The 21,413-nt window shown below is 48.0% G+C and overlaps 1 protein-coding gene across 15 annotated transcripts in view; it reads right to left on the bottom strand.

The window, feature by feature from the left end:
* The window catches only part of TRAIP (TRAF interacting protein), a 77,261-nt gene that overhangs the window by 51,510 nt on the left and 4,338 nt on the right, over window positions 1-21,413 (bottom strand). For 14 of the 15 annotated variants that reach the window (XR_012159896.1, XR_012159895.1, XM_073352619.1 and 11 more), the window contains 6 exons: window positions 20,985-21,068; window positions 8,238-8,277; window positions 5,369-5,496; window positions 3,217-3,311; window positions 2,590-2,703; window positions 1,528-1,615 (listed from right to left, as the gene is read on the bottom strand). Coding sequence is in view for 13 of the 15 variants with exons in the window: in XM_073352619.1 (XP_073208720.1) it covers window positions 1,528-1,615; window positions 2,590-2,703; window positions 3,217-3,311; window positions 5,369-5,496; window positions 8,238-8,277; window positions 20,985-21,068 (549 nt within the window). In the remaining 2 variants the exon portion in view is untranslated. The other variant, XM_073352625.1, reaches the window with a different exon arrangement.

Below are 21,413 nucleotides of genomic sequence, written 5' to 3'. Positions count from 1 at the left end.
GGAAGGTATTGCAATATTATGATTTTATGAAAACTAGTTAAAAGATATTATGTTGAGTCATGAGCATCAACAATTTTCTTCACCTGGGTTGCAAGGAAAAAGTTTGAAAAGTACTGGCCTAGACTACTGGCTTACTCCTGGGTAAGCAAGCCACCCCTATTCATTCCCTCAAGTCCTCTGCAGAGGGAATCCCATGGTGGTTTATCTCAGACCCAGCCTCCAGCAGAGAAGTTTCACAGGTGATTTCCTGAGCTTTCAGGCCCAGTGGTGACAGCTTTTCTGTGGTTTAACACATGGTGGCAGCAGCTGCACTTTGGTTCAATAATTTGAGTTTCTACAGGATTTCATAGAATCCTAGAATATCAGGGTTGGAAGGGACCTCAGGAGGTCATCTAGTCCAACCCCCTGCTCAAAGCAGGACCAATCCCCAATTTTTGCCCAGATCCCTAAATGGCCCCCTCAAGGATTGAACTCACAACCCTGGGTTTAGCAGGCCAATATTCAAACCACTGAGCTATCCCTCCCTCTGATTTGAGAGGCATCAGATCAAAGGGAATCAGGACTGCCACCTTGCAGGATGGTGATGATGTGGCCTCACCACTCCCACAGGGACAGCAGCTTTGCTGCATCAGCGTTAGAACACAAACATGCCAGTCACTGCAACTTCACTAATTCAATTAGTACTGGGGCTAACTTAGTGCTACCCAAAAGGAGTTCAGGAAAACAATTCTGTTCTAGGACCTTAGACTATGACATTATGGGACTTCAGTCGTACTGTGACTATACTGCCTGGCTACTCCTAGGCAAGGGCAGCCTGTATTCATCGCCTGCCACTCAAAATCACAATACATCTGCTCTGCTGACATTGGAGGGCCGAGAGATTCGTATTTGGCAATGCACTCCCCACTGTGCCTCATCATCAGTCAGGTACAAGTTTCAAGTCGCAACTCAATCCTACCTTCAGTCTGGGTCAGCAGCCACAGACCTCAATCAAATTATCAAGGAATGCCACTGGCCAGGCCAGGACCTGCCAGATCATCGGGGCTGGGAAGGCCATGGCTGCTTGGATACTCAACAGCACATTACCAATGTCACTTCAGCCCCCAAGAACACCTTGCAAAGGCACCTGTTTCAGACAGTGAGCTATATAGGGCAGGGATGGTAGCTTGCTGCAGGGCACAAATGCCTTATACACAAGAGGGCAGAACATTCCATCAGGGGTTAATTATAGCATTTGTTCTGTTACAAGCACTGGACTTGTAAAGAATAAAGAGATTTACTTGGGTTCTTTAACAGCTTAGGATAACAGATTGACCACTCAGTGGGGCTCTTCAAACACGTGCTCCAAGCACAAGGAAGCACCAGCTGAATTTTTCAGTTTACCAAGCAGTGGCTAGAGTAACTGATACAGCTGGTTGGACAGAAGCAGCGCTTACTGTGAGTGCAAGGCAGAGGCCATGGCTGGACACCTACAGAACAGAGATCACCCAGACACTTTTGATGTGCAACTCCCTGCACTTTCCTTACCTTATTATTGGAAGAAGACAGCTCCTTTTTCAGCTTCTCAGTCATCTCACTAGATGCCTTCCGAGCTTCTTTCAGATTTTCATATTCCCTGGAAAGAGCCCAAACTACAATCACTCTGGGCTTTTGAGATAGAGTTGTTAACTGTAGTCAGTGATCACATGCTGCCTGCAGATACCTGATTCACAGCTCCACGGCTGGTAGGTGCAAGGCTGGTATACAAGAGTCCCCACTGGGGAGAAGCCAACGCTGGATAAACCAATGCTAAACTGCAGCGTGGCAACCACCAGCACAGCACTGGGCTGGTAAGAGAACAGGCTTAGATAGAGACTGCGCTCAAGTGACTGGAAGGGGCAAAAGTGAAAGTCCCTGACTGCAAAATGGAAAGGGACTGTGACCTGGGGGACAATGCAGCCTCCCTGCTGAAGGAGCACACGTAGCACTGGTTAAGAAGTGAAGTTCAGAGGCACTTAGGGATATTTGCTATGCAAGCTCATTACCAATTACAATGCAGGTGCAATCATTCTGAGTGGCAGTGCCATATAAAATCATGATCACCGAGTTGCCATCAGATTGGAGCAGGCAAAGATGTGGTTTAACACCATGTGAGCAGAAGGATCTCTGTGTAGGAGCTAGAGCCAGCGCAGATAAGTATGGCAAAAACTTGTGAGCTGAACAATTGGAGCCACAGCAGCACTGCTATCAAGTACTATGTGCCGCATGAATGAGACATTCAGGGATTGTGCCACCATCCCCAGGAGTAGGGCAATGGTTTGTTCACTCAACTGCCATCCAATAATCAACACCTAGCTGCACTGACACAGCTCTGAAAGCTGTTCCTGTAGTAATGCCTCTGTCCACAGTATCAGTGGAAGTATTCTGAGTGGCAGCCTCCAATCTAAGTAGCCTTGATTCTGTCAGTCAAAGCCCAGTGTAGTAACAAACAGGCAGTCACGGCAGCTAAACCATTGTACTTTTCCCCAGTACCCTGCAGGGGGAGCTCTACCTATACACATATCAAAGAGATGGAACAAACAAGTCTACTGCCAAGTTTTCAGCACCTACTTTTTCAGTGAGATGCAGTAGACTGCAAGCTGTTCCACTGCTGCCTGCCCTATTCCCATGTCACGGATCATCTCCTCCACTTCCGGGCGCTGGCTCTGCAGGAGCATCTCAATCCTGAAACAGACACGTCCTGTCAGGTTCCCACACAGCCATGAAGAGTGGAGCTGGGAAAGGAGTTGGAGTGCTGGGTCGTTACCTGGGCCACTAGTGTGCTGATCCCCCTGGGCAATTCACATCAATATCAACGTGCCTTGGTTACCCCACCTGTAAGCCAAGCTCCCAGTGCTAGGGATGAAAAGCTCTAGCTGAGTGCCAAATATTATTTAGGAAGCAAATAACTGCCCAGAGGTGCCAGGGGTGGGAAGAGGTGGTGATGAGTTTGGACAGGTCAGGACCAATGAAGACACACCAGCACTGATGCAGGAGGTTCCCAAACTTCCAGCTCAACAGTGCAACAGCACTGACATTTCCATCTGCACCAGGAATTGAGGCTGAACCCAAGTAGCTCTGTGTTTGTAGCATTCAGAACTACTGCGCAAGACGTCTAAGAAAGTAAGTGACTCGGACCACTGAAGAGCATGCTGGCTCCAGCCCACATATGTACACAGCAGAGGCCCTGTATCTAACCTCTCCATGGTTTTCAGTTTGTTTCTCAGCCTTCGGGCCTCCTCTTTTGCACCTTTGGTATCTTCCTGCTGCTGCTCCAGGTACTTCATTTGTTTCTGAGACAGAGATAGGCACATGTGTAGTTAGCATGGCACATGGGGACTCCTATGGAGACATACAGCTAGCATGTGTGCACTGAAATACTTGCACAACCCGCTCAGCAGTCAAGCTCCTCAAAGCTCTCACCATCTTTAACAGCCCAGGAGCAAGGTCCCCATAGGTTCCCACCCAGCTGCACCACTCACTCAGCTCCTAACATGTGGCAAATTCTCAGTGCTGGCCATCAGATACTTCAGTCCATGAACTGCCCTATTCCATTTGCTCCTACTAGGCCAGGACCCGGGCGGTGTGAGTGCCACTGAAATCAGCTCACGTGCCGCCTTTGGCACGCATGCCATAGGTTGCCTACCCCTGCTTTAAACTGTCTGAGGAGAAACAGTGCACAGAACTCTGCTGTAAGATCTCAGACACTTTCAAGAGGAAAAGATGCAACCAGCATGGTGCCTTTTCTTCTAACGTTCCCAGATTATGCTAGAGGGGCTTTCACGTGTCAGAGAGCAATTACAGTCAGAGGAAAGATAGGCTCCGAATCTCACCTTGAATCTGGGGTAGGGAAAGCCCAGGAGAGAGGGTATGTACAAACCTAGCAGCAAACCCAATCACTTAGAGCAAAATCATCTTGGGAAGGGCTCATTTGTATCAGCTGCAACAGCACACCCTGATTTAGAGTTTTACAGCAACTGGAGTGTTTGCAAGAATAGGAAATGCCAATAAGCCTCACAGACACATTCTGTTCATTGAGATACCCCAGTGACCTATAAAACCACTGAACAACATGAAAAGTCAGGGACAAAGTACCCTTGGGGTGAAGAGTGATTTTCACAGTTTCACCTTTTTTCTTCCGTTTAACTTAGGTGCATTAAGAATGCAGCTCTGCACTCACAGCTGGTGAAGCACAGCTTACTCGGTGGCAAAGTGCACCCGCAAAACGTGGAATTTATGGCACTATCATCTCAATTAAGCAGCAGCAAAGACCAATCATTATGATTAAGTTAGATCGGTTTCCCTGGGGGGCATCACAGGGAAATGGCCATCCCACTTAAGCCTGTCCTAGCTATTATTCACTCATGAGTTATGACTATATACATATACACACACACACACACACAGAGATTATTTCCTGTTAGTGGCTTGACTACAGAACAGGTTTGGCAGCAGCACAAGGGTTGGTCCAACCCAGCCTAAACTTTTAACTTTCTCTCTGTACATTTCAATTAACTTGCATGGGTGGAGAAGGAAATCATTGATTAACATTAACCAATTCACACTGAACCCCACCAGGCCTACAGAAAGATTTAATGCAGGGCACTAGTGTCAGTCCTTAACAGAAGCTGGAGTCTCTCTTCCTAAGAGGGCATTCATACTGATGCGATGGAAGATCAATACTGACACTGCATCAACAAGCCAGACCCAGCTCATCGCAGGCTGAACACGTCAGCATGCACTTTTGCCTTTCATTCCCTGGCCTTGAGTGGAATGCCATTTTTAAGCAGGATTCTAACAACCCACCCCAGCCACAAATCACCTAGGCTAAGCACAGAGAAGACCCAATATTTTAACATGTCAAGTACTCCAACTGCTTTAGATTCATCCAATAAGTGTATTGTTTCCCCAATCTCTCACCTCTTCCAAGGTGCCTGGGTCCAAGGGAGGTACCTCAGGAGATTACTGTCCCAGGGTGCTGTGTAGTTAGAACTGAAAGACATTGCCTTAAAACAGTACTGTTGCCCTAGAGAACGTTAACCCTTTGCCCCCTTGGATCTTCTATAACACCACCTCCTCAAGGAGTTCAGACAAGGTTAAAGGATTGTCTTAAATGGGAACACAGCCCCACTGCTCTCCTTCCACTTCACATCTCGAGAGATGGGGCCCACACATGTCACAGGGAGCCGGTTTCAGAGCCAGGAACAGAACTTCGACCTCCGAGCGCAGAGCCACCTGTCCTCTCTGCACAGGCATGAGGATAGCATGACGCAGAGGAAGAGCCAGTGAGACTGTAACCCTAGCCACATAGGGGGTAGATCAGATGTATGCTGCCCATGGAGAAAGGTACCTTGAGAGTGGAACACAGCATCTCCGTCTCACACAGGGCTTTCTGGAGTGACTCGATGGTGGCGTTGTGAACATCCACAGTCTCCCTCAGTGTGTCTATTATAGACTGGCAGTCTCGCTTCTCCTTCTCTGAAAGGAAATGCTCACATAGCACTTGGAATGCCTTGCCCTGGGCAGCCCTGAGACCCATGGGTCTAAGGGCAGATATGCAGCCAGAGTGACAGACAGGATACGTAAATTCAGATTGAGAAACTCTGAGACTTAGTCATTTCCCATCAGACCCCCTCCCTGCCAAATGCAATGTGTCAGACAGGACCTGTGCTAAGCAATCCCTGCACCCAGCATCAGTAGACTTCAAACATTTCTTTACCAGTCAAGAGAAATGCCCCTCAATGGCTTTTCAGCACTGTCCTAGCTTGCCCAGTTAATGTGGACTGAGCTAACTATCATGCGCTATCCCCCAGCTGCTCCCAAAGTCAAGCTTGGGTGCAAAGAGCCAGCATCCTTGCAGACTGATCGAAACATTTATAGAACTACAAAGCTCTAGTGAGCTGCCTTGATGCTGCTCTCCCAGCGAGAAGTCGTGTGTGCGGGGTACATGCTTAGATAGGCTTGACAGCCGCTGCTGTGCACAGGAACACAGTGCCTACGTGCAGAGCAATTATGTGGCTGTGCAGTTATGCTGCTGTCACTCACCCTCACCACAGTCTGTTTCTCTGGGTGCGAGATCACAAACACACAAGCGAAGCAGGATTAAAGCACAGCTCTGCAGAATGCACTGGGACTCTTAAAGGCCACGTGGTACTTGATTAAGGCAGATTTATCACTCTGGAACATTTCCAGTCCTTGCATATCACAAGGCTTTAAAATCCTGTTGTTCTGATCGCCCCTCCCCCACACTAATATCCTCAATTCCAACGCCTTGGCTGCCAGCAATAAAGCCTTTTGGCCTGGAAGGTGTATTTGTGCCTGCCTTCAGCCACGTGGGATACACGGGTGCGCAGATCCTGCTGGAACTGAAGCATGTTCCAGAGGGCGGCAGGAAAGCCAGCTGGTGGTCAGACTGACCAGTATCATGAGCTGACAGAGGCAGCAGAGAACATTTTACATCACTGGAAAGCTCCTGTTTTGCAGCAGCATAAGGCAGTGGTCCCCACCTCTTGCAGTGCTACTACAGCAAGTCATGGACAGCAAAGCAGCACTATTTTTAAGCACTGTTTAAATCCGCTCATCCTCCCCGTTTCCATCAGCTCTCTGGTAGTAGCTGACCGTTATTGGAGAGGCATCCCACTGCACAAACTTTCAGGCAGGACTTCCCCTGGTGTGGTGGCAGGAGGCAAGCTCTGCAAGGCTGAAGCTTTCAGGGCCAACAGATGTTTCATTTCTCGTATTTGTGACGGGAAGAAAATGTTCCAATGTGACCAGAGTGCAGAAATGCCTCTTGGGCTCTGCAGACAGATCCAGCACCTCAGCTGCTGGTCTCAGGTGTGTACAACACTCTTCTCAGGTACACATCTGCTCTTTAGAACCCCCTGTGGCCGCTGTGAAACTGACAAGGCTATCTTCATTCTGCTGCTGGGGAAAGCTACAAGCGAAGGCAGATTCTTGAAAAAGGAGGAATCGAAGATGGAGGCAGTGGGGACAGAGTCCCTGAGGCTCACAGGGCAGTAGTTATAGCCTATATACAGTCAGGACACAGGACAGAAGAAAGCTTCTCCTTCCCATCAGGGAGACCTTCAAGTCCAGCACCTCCTAGCTAACATAAAAAAGCAAATCTGCAAAGCAATTCCTTCGGAGAGCATTCTGATAGGAGTCCCAGCACTCTTCCCCAGAAGGTACTCACTATGTCACCGCTCTGGACTGCTTGCAAGGAGGGGCCTTGGTATAGGCATCTGAGAGATTTTCTAACTCTTTTCAGGCTAATAAATAGATCTAGTCAGCTATTTCTGCCTTGCATGTGTGAGAGGGCAGAGGACCCAACAGGACAGTGGAAATGGCTGAAACTCCCCACTCCAAGCTCCCTTTAAAGGGTGTTGTTTTTTTTTTATTTTTTATTTTTCGTATTGCAAACTCATGTCTCAGGATTTCTGTCACTCAGACTGACTGACATTTTCCTTTGACTGCTCATGACTCATGGTCTGATGACAGGCTGCCTACAGACAATGCTTAAAACACACTGACACCATCCCCAGGGTTTTCGCTTTCCTGCCTCCATCAAACAGACTCTAAAATTAAAGAGCCCGAGCTCTTTAAAGCAATGAGAAAATGGAAATGCACACATCAAATTGTACCTGCTCTTTTGGGGATGCAGCATCGCAGCAGCTGAATAAGTCCCAAAGTTCTCCCATTTCTGTTTGGGCCCCAATTATATACCCTCTTCTGCCATTTTACACTTGAAGAAATGAGCTACTGACATCTGGCAGCTGTGGGTCTCCTAACAAACAGGTCTAACTCAATGAAACAATCTTTGCTTGACACCGATTCCCACCTGGAATAAGTGCTACACTGAGCCATCAGTGGTATGTCAGCTAGGGCAATCTTGCAAGGGACATAATTATAGCACAGCTATATCACACAAGAGCCCTAGCGTTGAACAAAGTCTACAGGTCCCTCTATTCTACTTACTGGCCCAGCAAGCTTAAGACTCATGATCCCCAGTTTGCTCTGTCCGACCAGTTTCATAGAGGCAGACCCCATTTGTACTGTAGGCTCAGAGAGCACCCTCATATACAAATGCCTCAACTTTTCTGCTGCAAACTGATCTGAAAGCCTCTGCACAAAACAAAACAGTAGCCTGCCAATCTCGTGTTCCTTCTCTCCGCACCCTTACTGCTGGGCAGAGTGCTCTTCTGTTTCCTTTCTGAACTCACCTTTCCCAGAGAGCTGTGCTTTCACCTTGTCCAGTTCATTCTGAAATGCAACACAAAGAACTGAATGAGGAGCAGCACCACTCAGTAACCTTCACGTAATCTTAGAGGAGAGTTTTATGATTCCTAAATGCTTTCTCCTGGTGAGTTACATGACCAGATGTTGAGAGCAGAACAAAATAGTGAGGAATGCCCTTGTTATATGCAACATTCCCAAGTGCTACGGCAGGACACGTGGGGAGCACCTCAAACTGGCAGTGCTTCAGGGGAAGAACAAGACTGCCACAGAGAACATCCCAGTCTTGTCTTATCCTTGTCATTCTCTCATTTCTTACAGTATCAGTCATTTTGACTGAGTTGAATAAGTCTGGAAGGCCTCTTGGGGAAAACACTTGAAGTCAGAGGAAGAATTTTCATAACATCTTAACTAAACAAGGCAATAAGGCAAGGATCTTGAAAGACAGAACTAGATTGTTGATTATTTTTAACTAGAATTATGAGTTCAGTGGTTGAAGGGAACGCAATAGATGCAATGAAATTGGGCCGTATACCCAGAACAACGGGAAGATTTGAAAATGCCCAGTTAGACAGAAAATGGAGTCAGCAAGTGTCTAGCAAAAACCATATTCAGTGTTCATTCAGATCAGCTTGGATATGGATGCTTATGTGAACTGATAGTTGGCTTGAAACACCATAAATAAAGGGCAACCATAAACTGATCAGTATCAAGTCAGGGGAGGTGGTGTCTGGCAAGTATCATAGGGATCCAGGGAAGATCACATCTTATTAAATACACCGGACCCTCGCTAGAACGTGTCTATATATAGCGCGAATTCGCATATAACGCGGTCGTGGCCATGGATCCCAAATTTAATTACTTTAATTGGAATTCATTTTAATGCGGTCCCCGCATTAACGCAGTACCATGCATGGATCCCAAATCCCACGTTTAGCGAGGGTCCAGTGTACCTTCATTAGCAAGCTGGAGAAGAGAGAAAATAGCATGTTAATTTAATTAACAGATACTAAATTGGTAGATGCTGTAGACCCAGTGAGGATACAACAGGGACCTACAAGAGGTTGGAAAAGTGGGCAGAGAATAATCAAGTGAAGCCAATACATCTGGGGAAAAAAATCGAACATACTTAATGGGAGAAAGAAACCTGAAAAGCAGTAATACTGAGACCTGCAGGGGACAGGAGACAGCAAGCTGGACAAGAGTTGCAATATAACTAGACACAGCAAGAAATGCCAACACAACGCAGAAGCTACATATGCAGAGGCATCCTGTCAGAGCCCCTCTCTCTCTACATGGTACCTAGAATATTGTGTTCAGTTCTGTCATCTGTTTGCCAGAAAGATATTGAGAAATGGAGGAATTCAGAGAACAGCAACAAAAAATGATCAGGGAGCTGGAGGGACGAGACTGACATTTGGCTAAGTGACAGCTAAGGGATGGGGGAGCAGAAGCCACAGGATTTACAGTTTATACCTATTTGAAAGTTGTAAACATCCTGGATGGAAAGAAGCTAGTTACTGTGAGGCACATGGTTATAACTAAGGGCTTGTCTGCACAGGGAAATTGACCAGAATTAACTATTGCAGAATAGCTCCCCATGTGGACCCTATTTTGGAATAATTAGTGTACTCAGATAGTGCACTAATTATTCCAGAATAAAGTGATTTATTCTAAAATAGAACGTCCACTTGGGGAACTATTCTGGTCAATTTCCCCATAAAGACAAGACATAAGAATAATGGGATAAGACTAGGAAAATTTAGGCTGAACAACAGGATAAGTGAGCCATGTTGGGCTTTAGAATAGTCTCCAAAGGAAAAAGGAAAGCCAGCCATCTCGGCTACTCCTGCATTGACACGAAGATAAAACTGCGTAACCAAGAAGGCTTTTCCATCACCCGTACCGACGGTTTATGATTCTGTACATGATAGTCATACAGAAGCACTGCAAGCTAACCTTCCTCCAGAAGCTCAACATTACACATTTGAACTATTTTGAAAACATTGCAGAGCAACAGGAAGCATTCAATGTGATTGTATTGCTCAGCTTGCCCCTGTGCCCTGTTAATATAAACAGTAAACTGAGGTTAAGCAGTATGTGAAACAAATTAAACTATTTGCATACAAAGACCTGCAGTTCTCTCCTGGTACTAAAGGGCCCCGCTTCTTACTAATTAGCGAAGATGCATGCTGAGGTGCCAATGGCTTGCTCCTGTAGTTGAAAGAGTCGTTCTGTATGGGCATAGCACATTAATCTCAAGTATCTGTGTTTAGGACAAAAAGAGTGCCTTCACAGCAATGCCTAGAAGCACAGGAGCAAGACTTCACTGAAGAATCAAGCAGGAAGAGGAAGCTAGGTGGAAAGAGAATTAGACCCCAGAAAGAGCTGCAAAAGTGTTAAAGAAACATGAAAGAAAACACAGTCAGTGGCAAGAAAAATTGCTTTTCTAGAGAAACCTTTTCTCTAGCCAGCCCACAGAGAGAGTGCCACTCATCTATTTAGCATGCATTCAAACTAGTTCTTGCAAGCATAAAGGCAGCATTTATCTGCTCCAAGTCATAGTTTTAGGTAGCTATGGGTAGTTAGACATGTTTTATAGGAGGTCTTCATCTCATCTCTTCTAGCCCTCAATATATGTTAGCTGTATCTCAAGATGACACTGTTACCTATGTTAATGTCTTGCATTCTCCCCCCTGCCTCCCACACACATATATATGAAATACACAGCAGTTGCCATGATGATGCTAATTATGATAATCACTGCACATGCTGATTTTAAACACAAGAGGGTATAAGAATCCCATTATACCAAGGTCAAGGCGATTTTCTTCTTTTTAAACAGTTGACTCAGATATGCTGTCATAAATATAAAGGGAAGGGTAAACACCTTTAAAATCCCTCCTGGCCAGAGGAAAAACCCTTTCACCTGTAAAGGGTTAAGAAGCTAGGATAACCTTGCTGGCACCTGACCAAAATGACCAATGAGGAGACAATATACTTTCAAAAGCTGGAGGGGGGGGGGGGGGGGAACAAAGGCTCTCCGTCTGTGTGATGCTTTTGCCGGGAACAGAAAAGGAATGGAGTCTTAGAACTTAGTAAGTAATCTAGCTAGATATGCGTTAGATTATGATTTCTTTAAATGGCTGAGGAAATATGCTGTGCTGAAAGGAATGGATATTCCTGTCTTTGTGTCTTTCTGTAACTTAAGGTTTTGCCTAGAGGGATTCTCTATGTTTTGAATCTAATTACCCTGTAAGGTATTTACCATCCTGATTTTACAGAGGTGATTCTTTTTACTTCTATTAAAATTCTTCTTTTCAGAAACTGAATGAGTTTTCATTGTTCTTAAGATCCAAGGGTTTGGGTCTGTGGTCACCTATGCAAATTGGTGAGGATTTTTACCAAACCTTTCCCAGGAAGTGGGGTGCAAGAGTTGGGAAGATTTTGGGGGAACACGTTTCCAAACAACTCTCTCAGTAACCCAGTTAAATGTTTGGTGGTGGCAGCGAAAGTCCAAGGGCAAAGGGTAAAATAGTTTGTACCTTGGAAATTTTAACCTAAGCTGGTAAAAGTAAGCTTAGGAGGTTTTCATGCAAGTCCCCACATCTGTACCCTAGAGTTCAGAGTGGGGAAGGAACCTTGACACATGCAGAAGGAGGACTTTTTCAAGTCAGTAGTTTAGCATTGACGACAGAGCACCATAATATCCAGATTTAACTCTTTGCATTCAGAATTTTCCAAAGCTAAACACCATACACACTGCTATCAGGAGATTTGTTCACATACATCCCTAATCAAAGCAGTTTTCCTACAGTTACCAGTGTGTCACAGTGTTACTCTGATGCTCATTTTAAGAGAGAAAGCATAAAGGTACAGATTTCCCTATGCTGCTTTGTTTAAAGGCATTTCTAGTCAATTTCAATGAGTTAAAAGTAGGTTGGGGTACCAGACCTGCTCCCATGTCAAATGTGGGGTTTTGAGAGGGGAAAAAAAATAAAAAAAATCAGAGGAGGTAGTCATACCATTTGATAACGCTCTTTCCATTCCACTAGATCTCAGGAGGATGTTAAATAGCTACTAAAGTTAAACATTTTTAAATCAGCAGGCACAGATAATTTGTATCCAAGAGTTTTGAAGGAGTTGTCTGAGGAGCTCACTGAACCATTAATGTTGATTTTCAATAAGTCTCAGAAATCTAGGGAAGTTCCAGAAGACGAAGAAAGCTAATGTGCCAATTTTTTTAAAAGGGTAAATTGGATAGCTTGAGTAATTACATGTCTGTCAGTCTGACATTGTTCCCAGACAACATAACGGAGCAGCTGATAATGGGATTAGATTAATAAGGAATTAAAGGAAGGTAGTATAATTAAATGCCAATCAACCTCAGTTTATGGAAAACAAATCCTGTCAAACTAACTTGATTTTTTTTGCCGAGATTATAAATTTGGTTGATAAAGATAACAGCGTCCATGGAAACAACTTCTGTACGGCATTTGACTTTGTACTGCATGACATTTTGATGAACTAGAACGTAAAACTAACATGGCACACATTAAATGGATTAAAAACTGGTTAACTGATAGGTCTCCAAATGTAACTGTAAACAGGGAATCATCATCTAACAGGTGTGTTTCCAGCAGAGTCCTGCAGGGACTGGATCTTGGCACTATTTTATTTAACATTTTTATCAATGACCTAGAAGAAAACGTAAAATCATCACTGAAAATGTTTGCAGATGACAAAAATTGGGGGAGTGGTAAATAGTGATGAGGACAGATCACTGACACAGTGATCTGGATTGCTTGGTAAACAGTGTGCATTTTAATATGGTTAAATTTAAATGTACACATCTAGGAACAAAGAATGTAGGCCATACTTGCAGGATGGGGGACTCTATCCTGGGAAGCAGTGACTCTAAAAAAAAGTTTTGGGGGTAGTGGTGATAATCAGCTGAACATGAGCTCCCAGTGCAACGTAGTGGTCAAAAGGGCTAACATGATTCTTGGATGCATAAAACAGAAGAATCTCAAGTAGGAGCAGAGAGAGGTTATTTTATTTCTGTATTTGGCATGGGTGCAACTGCTGCTACAATAGCGTGACCAGTTCCGTGTGTCCACAATTCAAGAAGGATGTTGATAAATTGAAGAGGGCTCAGAGAAGAGACATGAAAATTATTAAAGGATTAGAAAACCTGCCTTATATAGACGCAAGGAGCTCAATCTCTTTAGTTTAAGAAAAGATTAAGGGGTAACTTGACCAGTCTATCAGTACTTACACAGGGAACAAATATTTAACAATGGGCTCTTCAATCTAGTAGAGAAAGGTCTAACACCATCCAATGGCTGGAAGTTGAAGCTCAGATTCTGACTGGAAATAAGGTGTAAATTTTTAATGGTGAAAATAATTAACCATTTCAACAATTTATCCAGGGCCGTGGTGGAGTCAGTGACCAGTTTTAAATCAAGATTGGATGTTTTTCTCAAAGATCTGCTCTAGAAATTATTTTGGAGAAGTTCTCTGGTCTCTGTGACACAGGAAGTCTCACACGAGATGATCACAATGGTCTTTTCTGACCTTGGAATCTATGAATCACTCCACCGTTGTTACTGTGTGCAAGATCCATAAACAGGGAAAAAATGCCTGAGTATACACGGAAATAGTGACTCACTGTTACAAAGTGGGTTTTTTTTATTGTTTTTTTTCAATGGTTTGCATGCTGAGGGGGTGGGATGCAGTTTCTCTGGGTGTTACTGGTTTAACGAGGGGATGGGAGAAGGAGTTTGTTATTACAGAGGACCAGCGATGGAACTTGGGACCCCAGCCAATGGCCTGGAGAATGGATACCCTAGTGACTGGTGACCAGCTCAGGAATCACAGCTGGTTCTGGCCAATGAGAGGACAATAGGCTGTGAAGAGAAGACCCCAGTGACCTGACCAGTCAGTTTCAGCCAGAGGAGAACAAAGGACAGCTGAGAGGAGAAGAGGCCCAGGCAACCTGGTTTACCTGGACAGAAGACAATGGACAGAGGTGGGGCTTGGGGGAGGGGATATCAGATGCCCAGCTGGAAAGCACAGGGGCTTGGGACTGGAGAGAGAGAGCAGGCAGAGCCCACCTGAATGTAGGGGAGACTTAGATGTACTGTGCTGAGGGAGGCCAGGCCTTGGGGCCCTGAGAGTTTCCTATGCTGTGTTCAGACGCTCAATAAACTCTCCCTTTTTAAGCTGGCTGAGAGTCGCTCCAGTCTAGAGAACAGGGTTGCATTATTCCTTCTGGGAGTGGAGGCCTCGGGGGTCCAGAGGGAGTGGACTCCCTTAGGGGACCCACGGCGAGAGATAGGCGTGCTAAGGCTCAGAAAGGTGCAGTTTCAAGAAGCGGAGGGGCTTAACCCCTAAGAGAGAGTGGACCTCCGAGAGGGGCTGTCACACTGAAGAGGGTTCTCCCCAGGGACCATACGGGCTAAGAGTGGGCATGACCTGTGAGTCTGTGGTAGCAGAGGACCATTCGTGGACACACCCTGTAGATGGTTGGCTGTGAGCACAGGTGCTTTGCAATGAGTGGCTGCCAGCAATAAAATGAGGGAATTGAAGGAACCACTGTGGAAATGGCCTATACGAAGCTCCGTAATAGGGACCTGGCACGTCTGTGGAGGGAGGGAAGGCAGGGGGGAGGAGAGACAGACAGACAGACACACACTAAGGAGCAGATGGTGGCTCAGCTTGTAGAGAATGACCAGTCTGAGGAACAGGCTCTAGATCCCAGGGGGAGCTCCCGGGATGCCCTGAGAACCAGGGAGTAGCCATGGGGACAGTCCGTGTAGCATCTGGGAATCTATCAGATCCGATTCCCCAGTCAGCACAGGGGGCCCCCAGGCAGGTTTCTCCCTGGATGAGCTGCGGAGGCTGGAGCTGAAAGCAAAGGAGCTGGAGGAGCAGAGGCTGGCAGACTGTGCAGGACAGCAAAAGCATGAGTTGGAGAAGAAGTGGGCCAAGAGGGCCTGCTGGGGAGTAAGTGGGAAAGGGCCCCGAGACACCAGTTTTGTGGTGACTCTAGATACCAAACAACTGCCCCAGCTTAAGGAGGAGGGGATATTGATGCCTACTGCACAGCCTTTGAGAAGGCTTGTGATCTGAATTAGATTGACCCCCCACAGGCTCTGCTGTCTAACCCCCCTGCTGGGTCCAAAAGTAGCTGGGAAAAGCTTACATGCCAGAGTCTGTGTGTGAACAGCCCAGGAGTGGAGGTTCTCACAGCAGAGCAGGGTAAGGCTGTCTCCCACAGTCAAGGATTGGAGTGGCCTAGCAGATCACTGGTCCAGACAACACCAGAGGGGAACGTCACAAGGGGACTATGACCTGTTCAAACAGGCTTTGCTGATGAAGTTTGAACTGACCCCCGAGGCATACAAGAAACGATTCCTGGGTGTACTCAGAACCCCAGGTGTCACTTACAAGGAGGTCGCCAATCTGTTGGGGGAATATATCTGTAAGTGGAGGAAGGGCACAGGGGCCACTACCGCAGAGGACGTGTATAACCTTCATGCATCCAATGAAGCGAGCTGTAGCTCACGAAAGCTTATGCTCAAATAAATTGGTTAGTCTCTAAGGTGCCAAAAGTACTCCTTTTCTTATAACCTGATGAGGGGTTGGAGCAGCTGTATGACATCTGCCCTCCAGACCTTAAGATGTGGTTAGTTGACCGGAAGCATAAAGTTCTGCACAGTGCAGGTGCACTGGCGAATAAGTTTTTGGACAGCAAATTTGGGGCAGGAGGGAGACCCACATCAGGGACTCAGAAGGGGAATCACCCAGAGACCTCTCAAAGGTGAGACTCCAGGAAGCCCAACTCAGGGGTGCCCATGAATGCCGGGGTGGGCCGACGCCCCTCGTGGGACTTGAGGGACCTGAAATGTAATTGCTGTGGCCAAAAAGGACACAAGGTGGCACAATCCCTGAAGATGAAGGAAATGGCAGCCAAGCAGAACTGGGTGTCAACTGGGTGGAAGCCCACTGAGTGGGGGCACTGCCAGTCCAGGGGGCCGCAGTTGATAGGGCTGTGCCAGGTGAGGCCAGCAGGAGAAGGTGGGGCTCCAGGTCCAGAGTGCCCATACTCAATCCGCTGGGTGAGCGTGGGACAGGCCCCGGGGGACAATCGCCACATCATCCCCACTGAGGTGGGGGGAAGGAGCATCCAGGGGTTCTGGGACATGGGTGCAGAGGTGACACTTGCGTGGCCCGAGGTGGTGGACCAATGCATACATGACCCTGAGGAGAGTGTTTGGGCCCTCCGTCAAGGTGCCTGTACCAAGGATATACCTGAAATGGGGAGCCAACAAGGGATCCCAAAGATCACCTGCCTACTGAGGTGCTAATGGGTAATGACTTGGAGAACTGGCTCGATGGCACTCAGAGCACCCTGGTCCTTACCTGGCGCCAGAGCGGAATGCAGGACCTCCGGAAGGGGGGGACCAAAGCACCGAGGGTAGGGCTTGACAGGGCTGGGGCTGGAGCCTCCATCCCAAGGTGGAGGAACTGAAGCACCACAAACCAGGACTGTACCCTCAAACCCAGCAGCTGAATTCCAGATGAAGCTGCAGGAGGATCCCTCCTTGGAGAAGGCTTGCTGGCCACAGCGGTGCAGGATCCCAGGGGGATGATCACCAGGAGAGATTCCTGTGGGAGAAGGGAGTCCTGTACCAGGAATGGGTTGGTTCGGGGCAAACTGAAGCTTGGAAAACCAGGAGGCAGTTGGTGGTTCCCCAGAGGTACCACCGCAGACTGTTGTTCTTGGCCCACAATATTCCCCTTGAAAGGCATCAGGGCACCAGCAGGGTGACATGGTCGGGGAAGAAACGCATTCTGGTGGTGGTAGATTTCACTACGTGCTACCCCAAGTTGGTGGCTTTGTCCTCGATTGAGGCAGACACTGTGGCAGATGCTCTGCTGACCATTTTCAGCAGAGTGGGATTCCCCAAGGAGGTCCTTACAGACCAGGGGTCCAACTTCATGTCAATCCTACTCCAGTGCTTGTGGGAGAAGTGTGGGGTCCGACTAAGGTGACCAGATGGGACTGTCTTGATTTTTAGTTCTTTGTCCTGCATCCTGACAGATGCATGATCAGGACACCATTTGTCCCAATTCTGTGGCTTTGGCTGCTCCGGCCGCCTTTTTTTTTTTTGCTTCCCCCATCTGTTCTGATATTTTGTCCGTTTCAGCTGGTCACCCTAGGTCAGACACACCTGGGCCTCAGCATATCACCTTCAGTCCAACGGGACCTTAAAGATGATGCTGAAAGCATTTATGGACCAGCTCCCGTAAGACTGAGACAAGTATTTACCCCTCCTGCTGTTCACATACAGGGAAGTGCCCCAGAAATCCACAGGGTTTTCCCTGTTTGAAGTATCGGAGTAGGGTAAGGGGACCTCTAGACTTGATGGGGGACGAGTTGGAGGGGAAGACCTCTCCCGATGGAGAATCAGTGGTGGAGTATGTACTGACCTTCTGGGAAAACGCTTGTGGAGCTCATTGGCTTGGCTGGGGAAATCTGGCCAGGGCACAGAGGAAGCAGAAGGTCTGGTACGATCACTCAGCAGGTGCCCGCTCCTATGCTACTGGGGACCAGGTGATGCTTTTCATCCCTGTGAGGAAGAGCAAGGTCCAAGCTGCCTTGGACAGCCCCTTCAAGGTCATCAGACAGGTTAATGAGGTGAACTATGTAGTGGAACTGTCCAATCGCGCATAGCGCCACCAGGAGTACCATGTCAACATGATGAAACCCCACTGGGACAGGCAGAAGTTGGTGCTCACTGTGTGTGGGCAGTGGGAGGAGAAGGGAGAGGATCCCCTGGTGGGACTCCTCCCTGAGGTAGGGGCTGACCCCTCACTGGGATCAATTCCCCTCTCAAACCAGCTAACCCTTGCCCAGCAGGCTTAGATCAGAGAGGTGCTGCATTCATACTGGCAGCTGTTCTCCAACTTGCCTGGGCTCACTAACCTGGCTGTTCACCAGGTGGAGATGGGAGCCAACCTTCCAATCACGTGTTCACCATTTAGGGTCACTGGGAAAACAGCCCAGGACCTAGAGGGAGAGAGATATCGGAGATATGCTGGCTTTAGGGGTGATCCAGCCATCCTCCAGCCCCGGCCTCTCCCGTGGTGCTTGTCCCCAAGAAGGATGGGTCAATTCGGTTCTCTGTGGACTATTGGAAGTTCAATGCGATCATCATGTCCAATGCCTACCCCATGTGTAGGACCGATGAGATCATAGACAAGTTGGGGGGTGTCCGGTACCTCACTACCATGGATCTCACCAAAGGCTACTGGCAGGCGCCTTTGGACCCAGAGGCCAGGGCGAAGTCTGCCTTCACCACCCCAATAGGGCTCTTCGAGTTCCTGGTCTTGCCTTTTGGCCTCAAGGGGGCACCTGCCACCTTCCAGCGCTTGGTGGACCAGTTACTAAGGGAGACGGAGGACTTTGCTCTAGCGTATATTGATGATATCTGTGTCTTTAGCCAGACCTGGGAAGAACATGTGTCCAAGGTGAAGAGGGTGCTGGGTCGCCTCCAGGATGCAGGACTGACCATAAAAGCTGGAAAGTGGGGTGGGGATGGCAGAGGTGTCATACTTGGGCCACAAGGTGGGGAGTGGCCATCTGAAGCCAGAGCTGGCCAAAGTGGAGGCAATCAAGGATTGGCCCACTCCCCAGACTAAGAAGCAGGTCCAGGCTTTCATTGGGATGGAGGGGTACTACCAGAGGTTTGTGCCACTCTTTAGCACTTTGTGCCATCCTGGCAGCTCCCCTCATGGAGCTTTGTAGGAAGGGAAAGCCAGACAAGGTGGTCTGGACTGATCAGTGCCAGAAGGCTCTCTGTGCGCTGAAGGGGGCACTCATCCAAAGCCTGGTGCTGGTAAACCCAGATTTTAACAAACCCTTCCTGGTGTCCACCGATGCCTCAGACACTGGGATGGGTGCAGTGCTGTGCTAAGCTAATGCAAACGGATACTAAGGGGGAGAGACACCCCATTGTGTACCTGAGCAAGAAGCTGCTGCCCCAGGAGCAGCACTATGTGGCCATAGAGAAGGAATGCCTGGCCATAGTGTGGGCCCTTAAAAAGTTGCAGCCATATCTATTTGGGCAGCGCATCACTGTGTACACTGACCATTCGCTCCTGACATGGCTGCACCAAATGAAAGGGGCTAATGCCAAGCTGCTGAGATGGAGCCTGCTCCTCCAGCGTTATGACGTGGTCCTAGCTTTGTGAGGGGGAGTGCCAATGTTATAGCCGATGCTTTATCATGGGGCGAAGGCCTTGAACTTCCCTAAGTCATTGGCTAAGTGACCCTGCTCAGTTCAGACTTGAAGAGAGAGATGTGATGAAGTGGGGGGTTTTATTGTTGTTTTTTTTTCCAATGGTTTGCATGCCAAGGAGGGGGACGCAGTTTCCCTGAGTGTTACTGGTTTACTGAGGTGATAGAAGAGAGAGTTTGTTATTAAGCAGGACCAGCAAGTGAACTTGGGACCCCAGCCAATGGCCTGGAGAATGGATACCCCAGCGACTGGTGACCTGGAGGCCCATTTCGGGAGTCACAACCAGTTTTGGCCAGTGGGAGGACAACGGGCTGCGAAGAGAGGACCCCAGTGACCTGACCAGCTGGTTCCAGCCAGAGAGGAACAAAGAACGGCTGAGAGGAGGCCCAGACGACCCTGTTTACCTGGATAGAAGACAATGGACAAAGGTGGGGCTTGGGGAAGGGGATATCAGATGCTCAGCTGGAAAGCACAGGGGCTTGAGGCTGGAGAGAGAGAGAGAGACAGAGAGCAGGCAGAGCCCACCTGGATGCAGGAGAGACTTAGATGTACTGTGCTGAGGGCCCTGAGAGTTTCCTATGCTGTACTCAGATGCTCAATAAACCCTCCTGTTTTACGCTGACTGAGAGTCACTCCTGTCTAGAGGACGGGTTGCATTATTCCCTCTGGGAGTGGAGGCTCTGGGGGTCCACAGTGAGTGAACTCCCTGAGGGGGCCCACGGCGAGAGACAGGCGTGCTAAGGCTTAGAGAGGTGTGGTTCCAGGAGGCGGAGGGGCTTAAGCCCCGAGAGAGAGGGGACCCCCAAGGAGGGCTGTCACACTGACGGGTTCCCCAGGGACTGTACGGGACCAAGAGTGGGTATGACCTGCGAGTCTATGACACTCATCTAAACACAGAGGACTGTTAAATGCATAAAGTGAACAAATTGAGTGTACCTTTAATAGGCCCTTCCCCAGGAGAGTTAGAGGATCATCCTCCTATGCCCAGGTTCTCTAAGGTTTGCTGACTGGCTTGATAGAACTCAGGACTCCCTCCACACCAGGCTGCAGGAAAGCTTTGTCTCCCAGCCTTCCACAACAATCAAGGAGCCTCAAGAACAGGAGTTTGAACAGTTATAACATATGGGAAGGGCTTCAGGGAAGATGACAAGTGAAGGGGAAGTAGCGAAGGGGTGGAGATGGCTTCCTCATTTGAAAGAAAAGCAGGGACCACGTGAAGCACCACATGAAGGTGTTCAGCAGGAAGAGCTGAGCTGACCTCAGTGGCGAGGACAAGGACAGAAAGCAGAGAGGCAAACAGGAGAAAGACCACCAACATCCACCTTTGAAACCCAGGACTGTTTAGAGACTCCACCAGTAACTGAAAGAAGCTGTTGGGACAGACTGTGGCTCCAGGCTGCTGTTAAGAGAACTCAATCAGAATACCTGTAGGCTTTCTGCATCCAGTGATGTCTGCTCCTCCAGGGCAACATCAAAGAACAGCTTATTGATGATGTGTCTTTTGCTGACCTAGGTAAGACATGGAAAAGGACGAGAGTCATGAGCGTGAAAATGCAGGGAGAACCTTTCCTGCTAGGCAGACAGCTACAATGGGAGAAGGTTACTGTCCCATCACAAGATGTTAATGTGTGGTATGGCTGGTGGAAGTCAGTTCACACAGTTGGCATCTCTATGGTGAAATCCTGTTTTGGATCTGTCACCCAAGCATTGAGATTTACAGCCGTCACTCCAGGCAAGATCCTGGAATTATGACAGAAAGACTCAGGCATTTCTGAGTCAAGAGCAGCTCGTTCTTTGGCAGCTCAGACCCAGCAGCTGATGCTGAACTCACCCAGTGCCAAATCCAAACACAGA

This window comes from Lepidochelys kempii, chromosome 7, assembly GCF_965140265.1.
Source record: "Lepidochelys kempii isolate rLepKem1 chromosome 7, rLepKem1.hap2, whole genome shotgun sequence".
Taxonomy (NCBI): domain Eukaryota; kingdom Metazoa; phylum Chordata; order Testudines; family Cheloniidae; genus Lepidochelys; species Lepidochelys kempii.
This window is presented reverse-complemented; position numbering and strand designations above follow the sequence as displayed.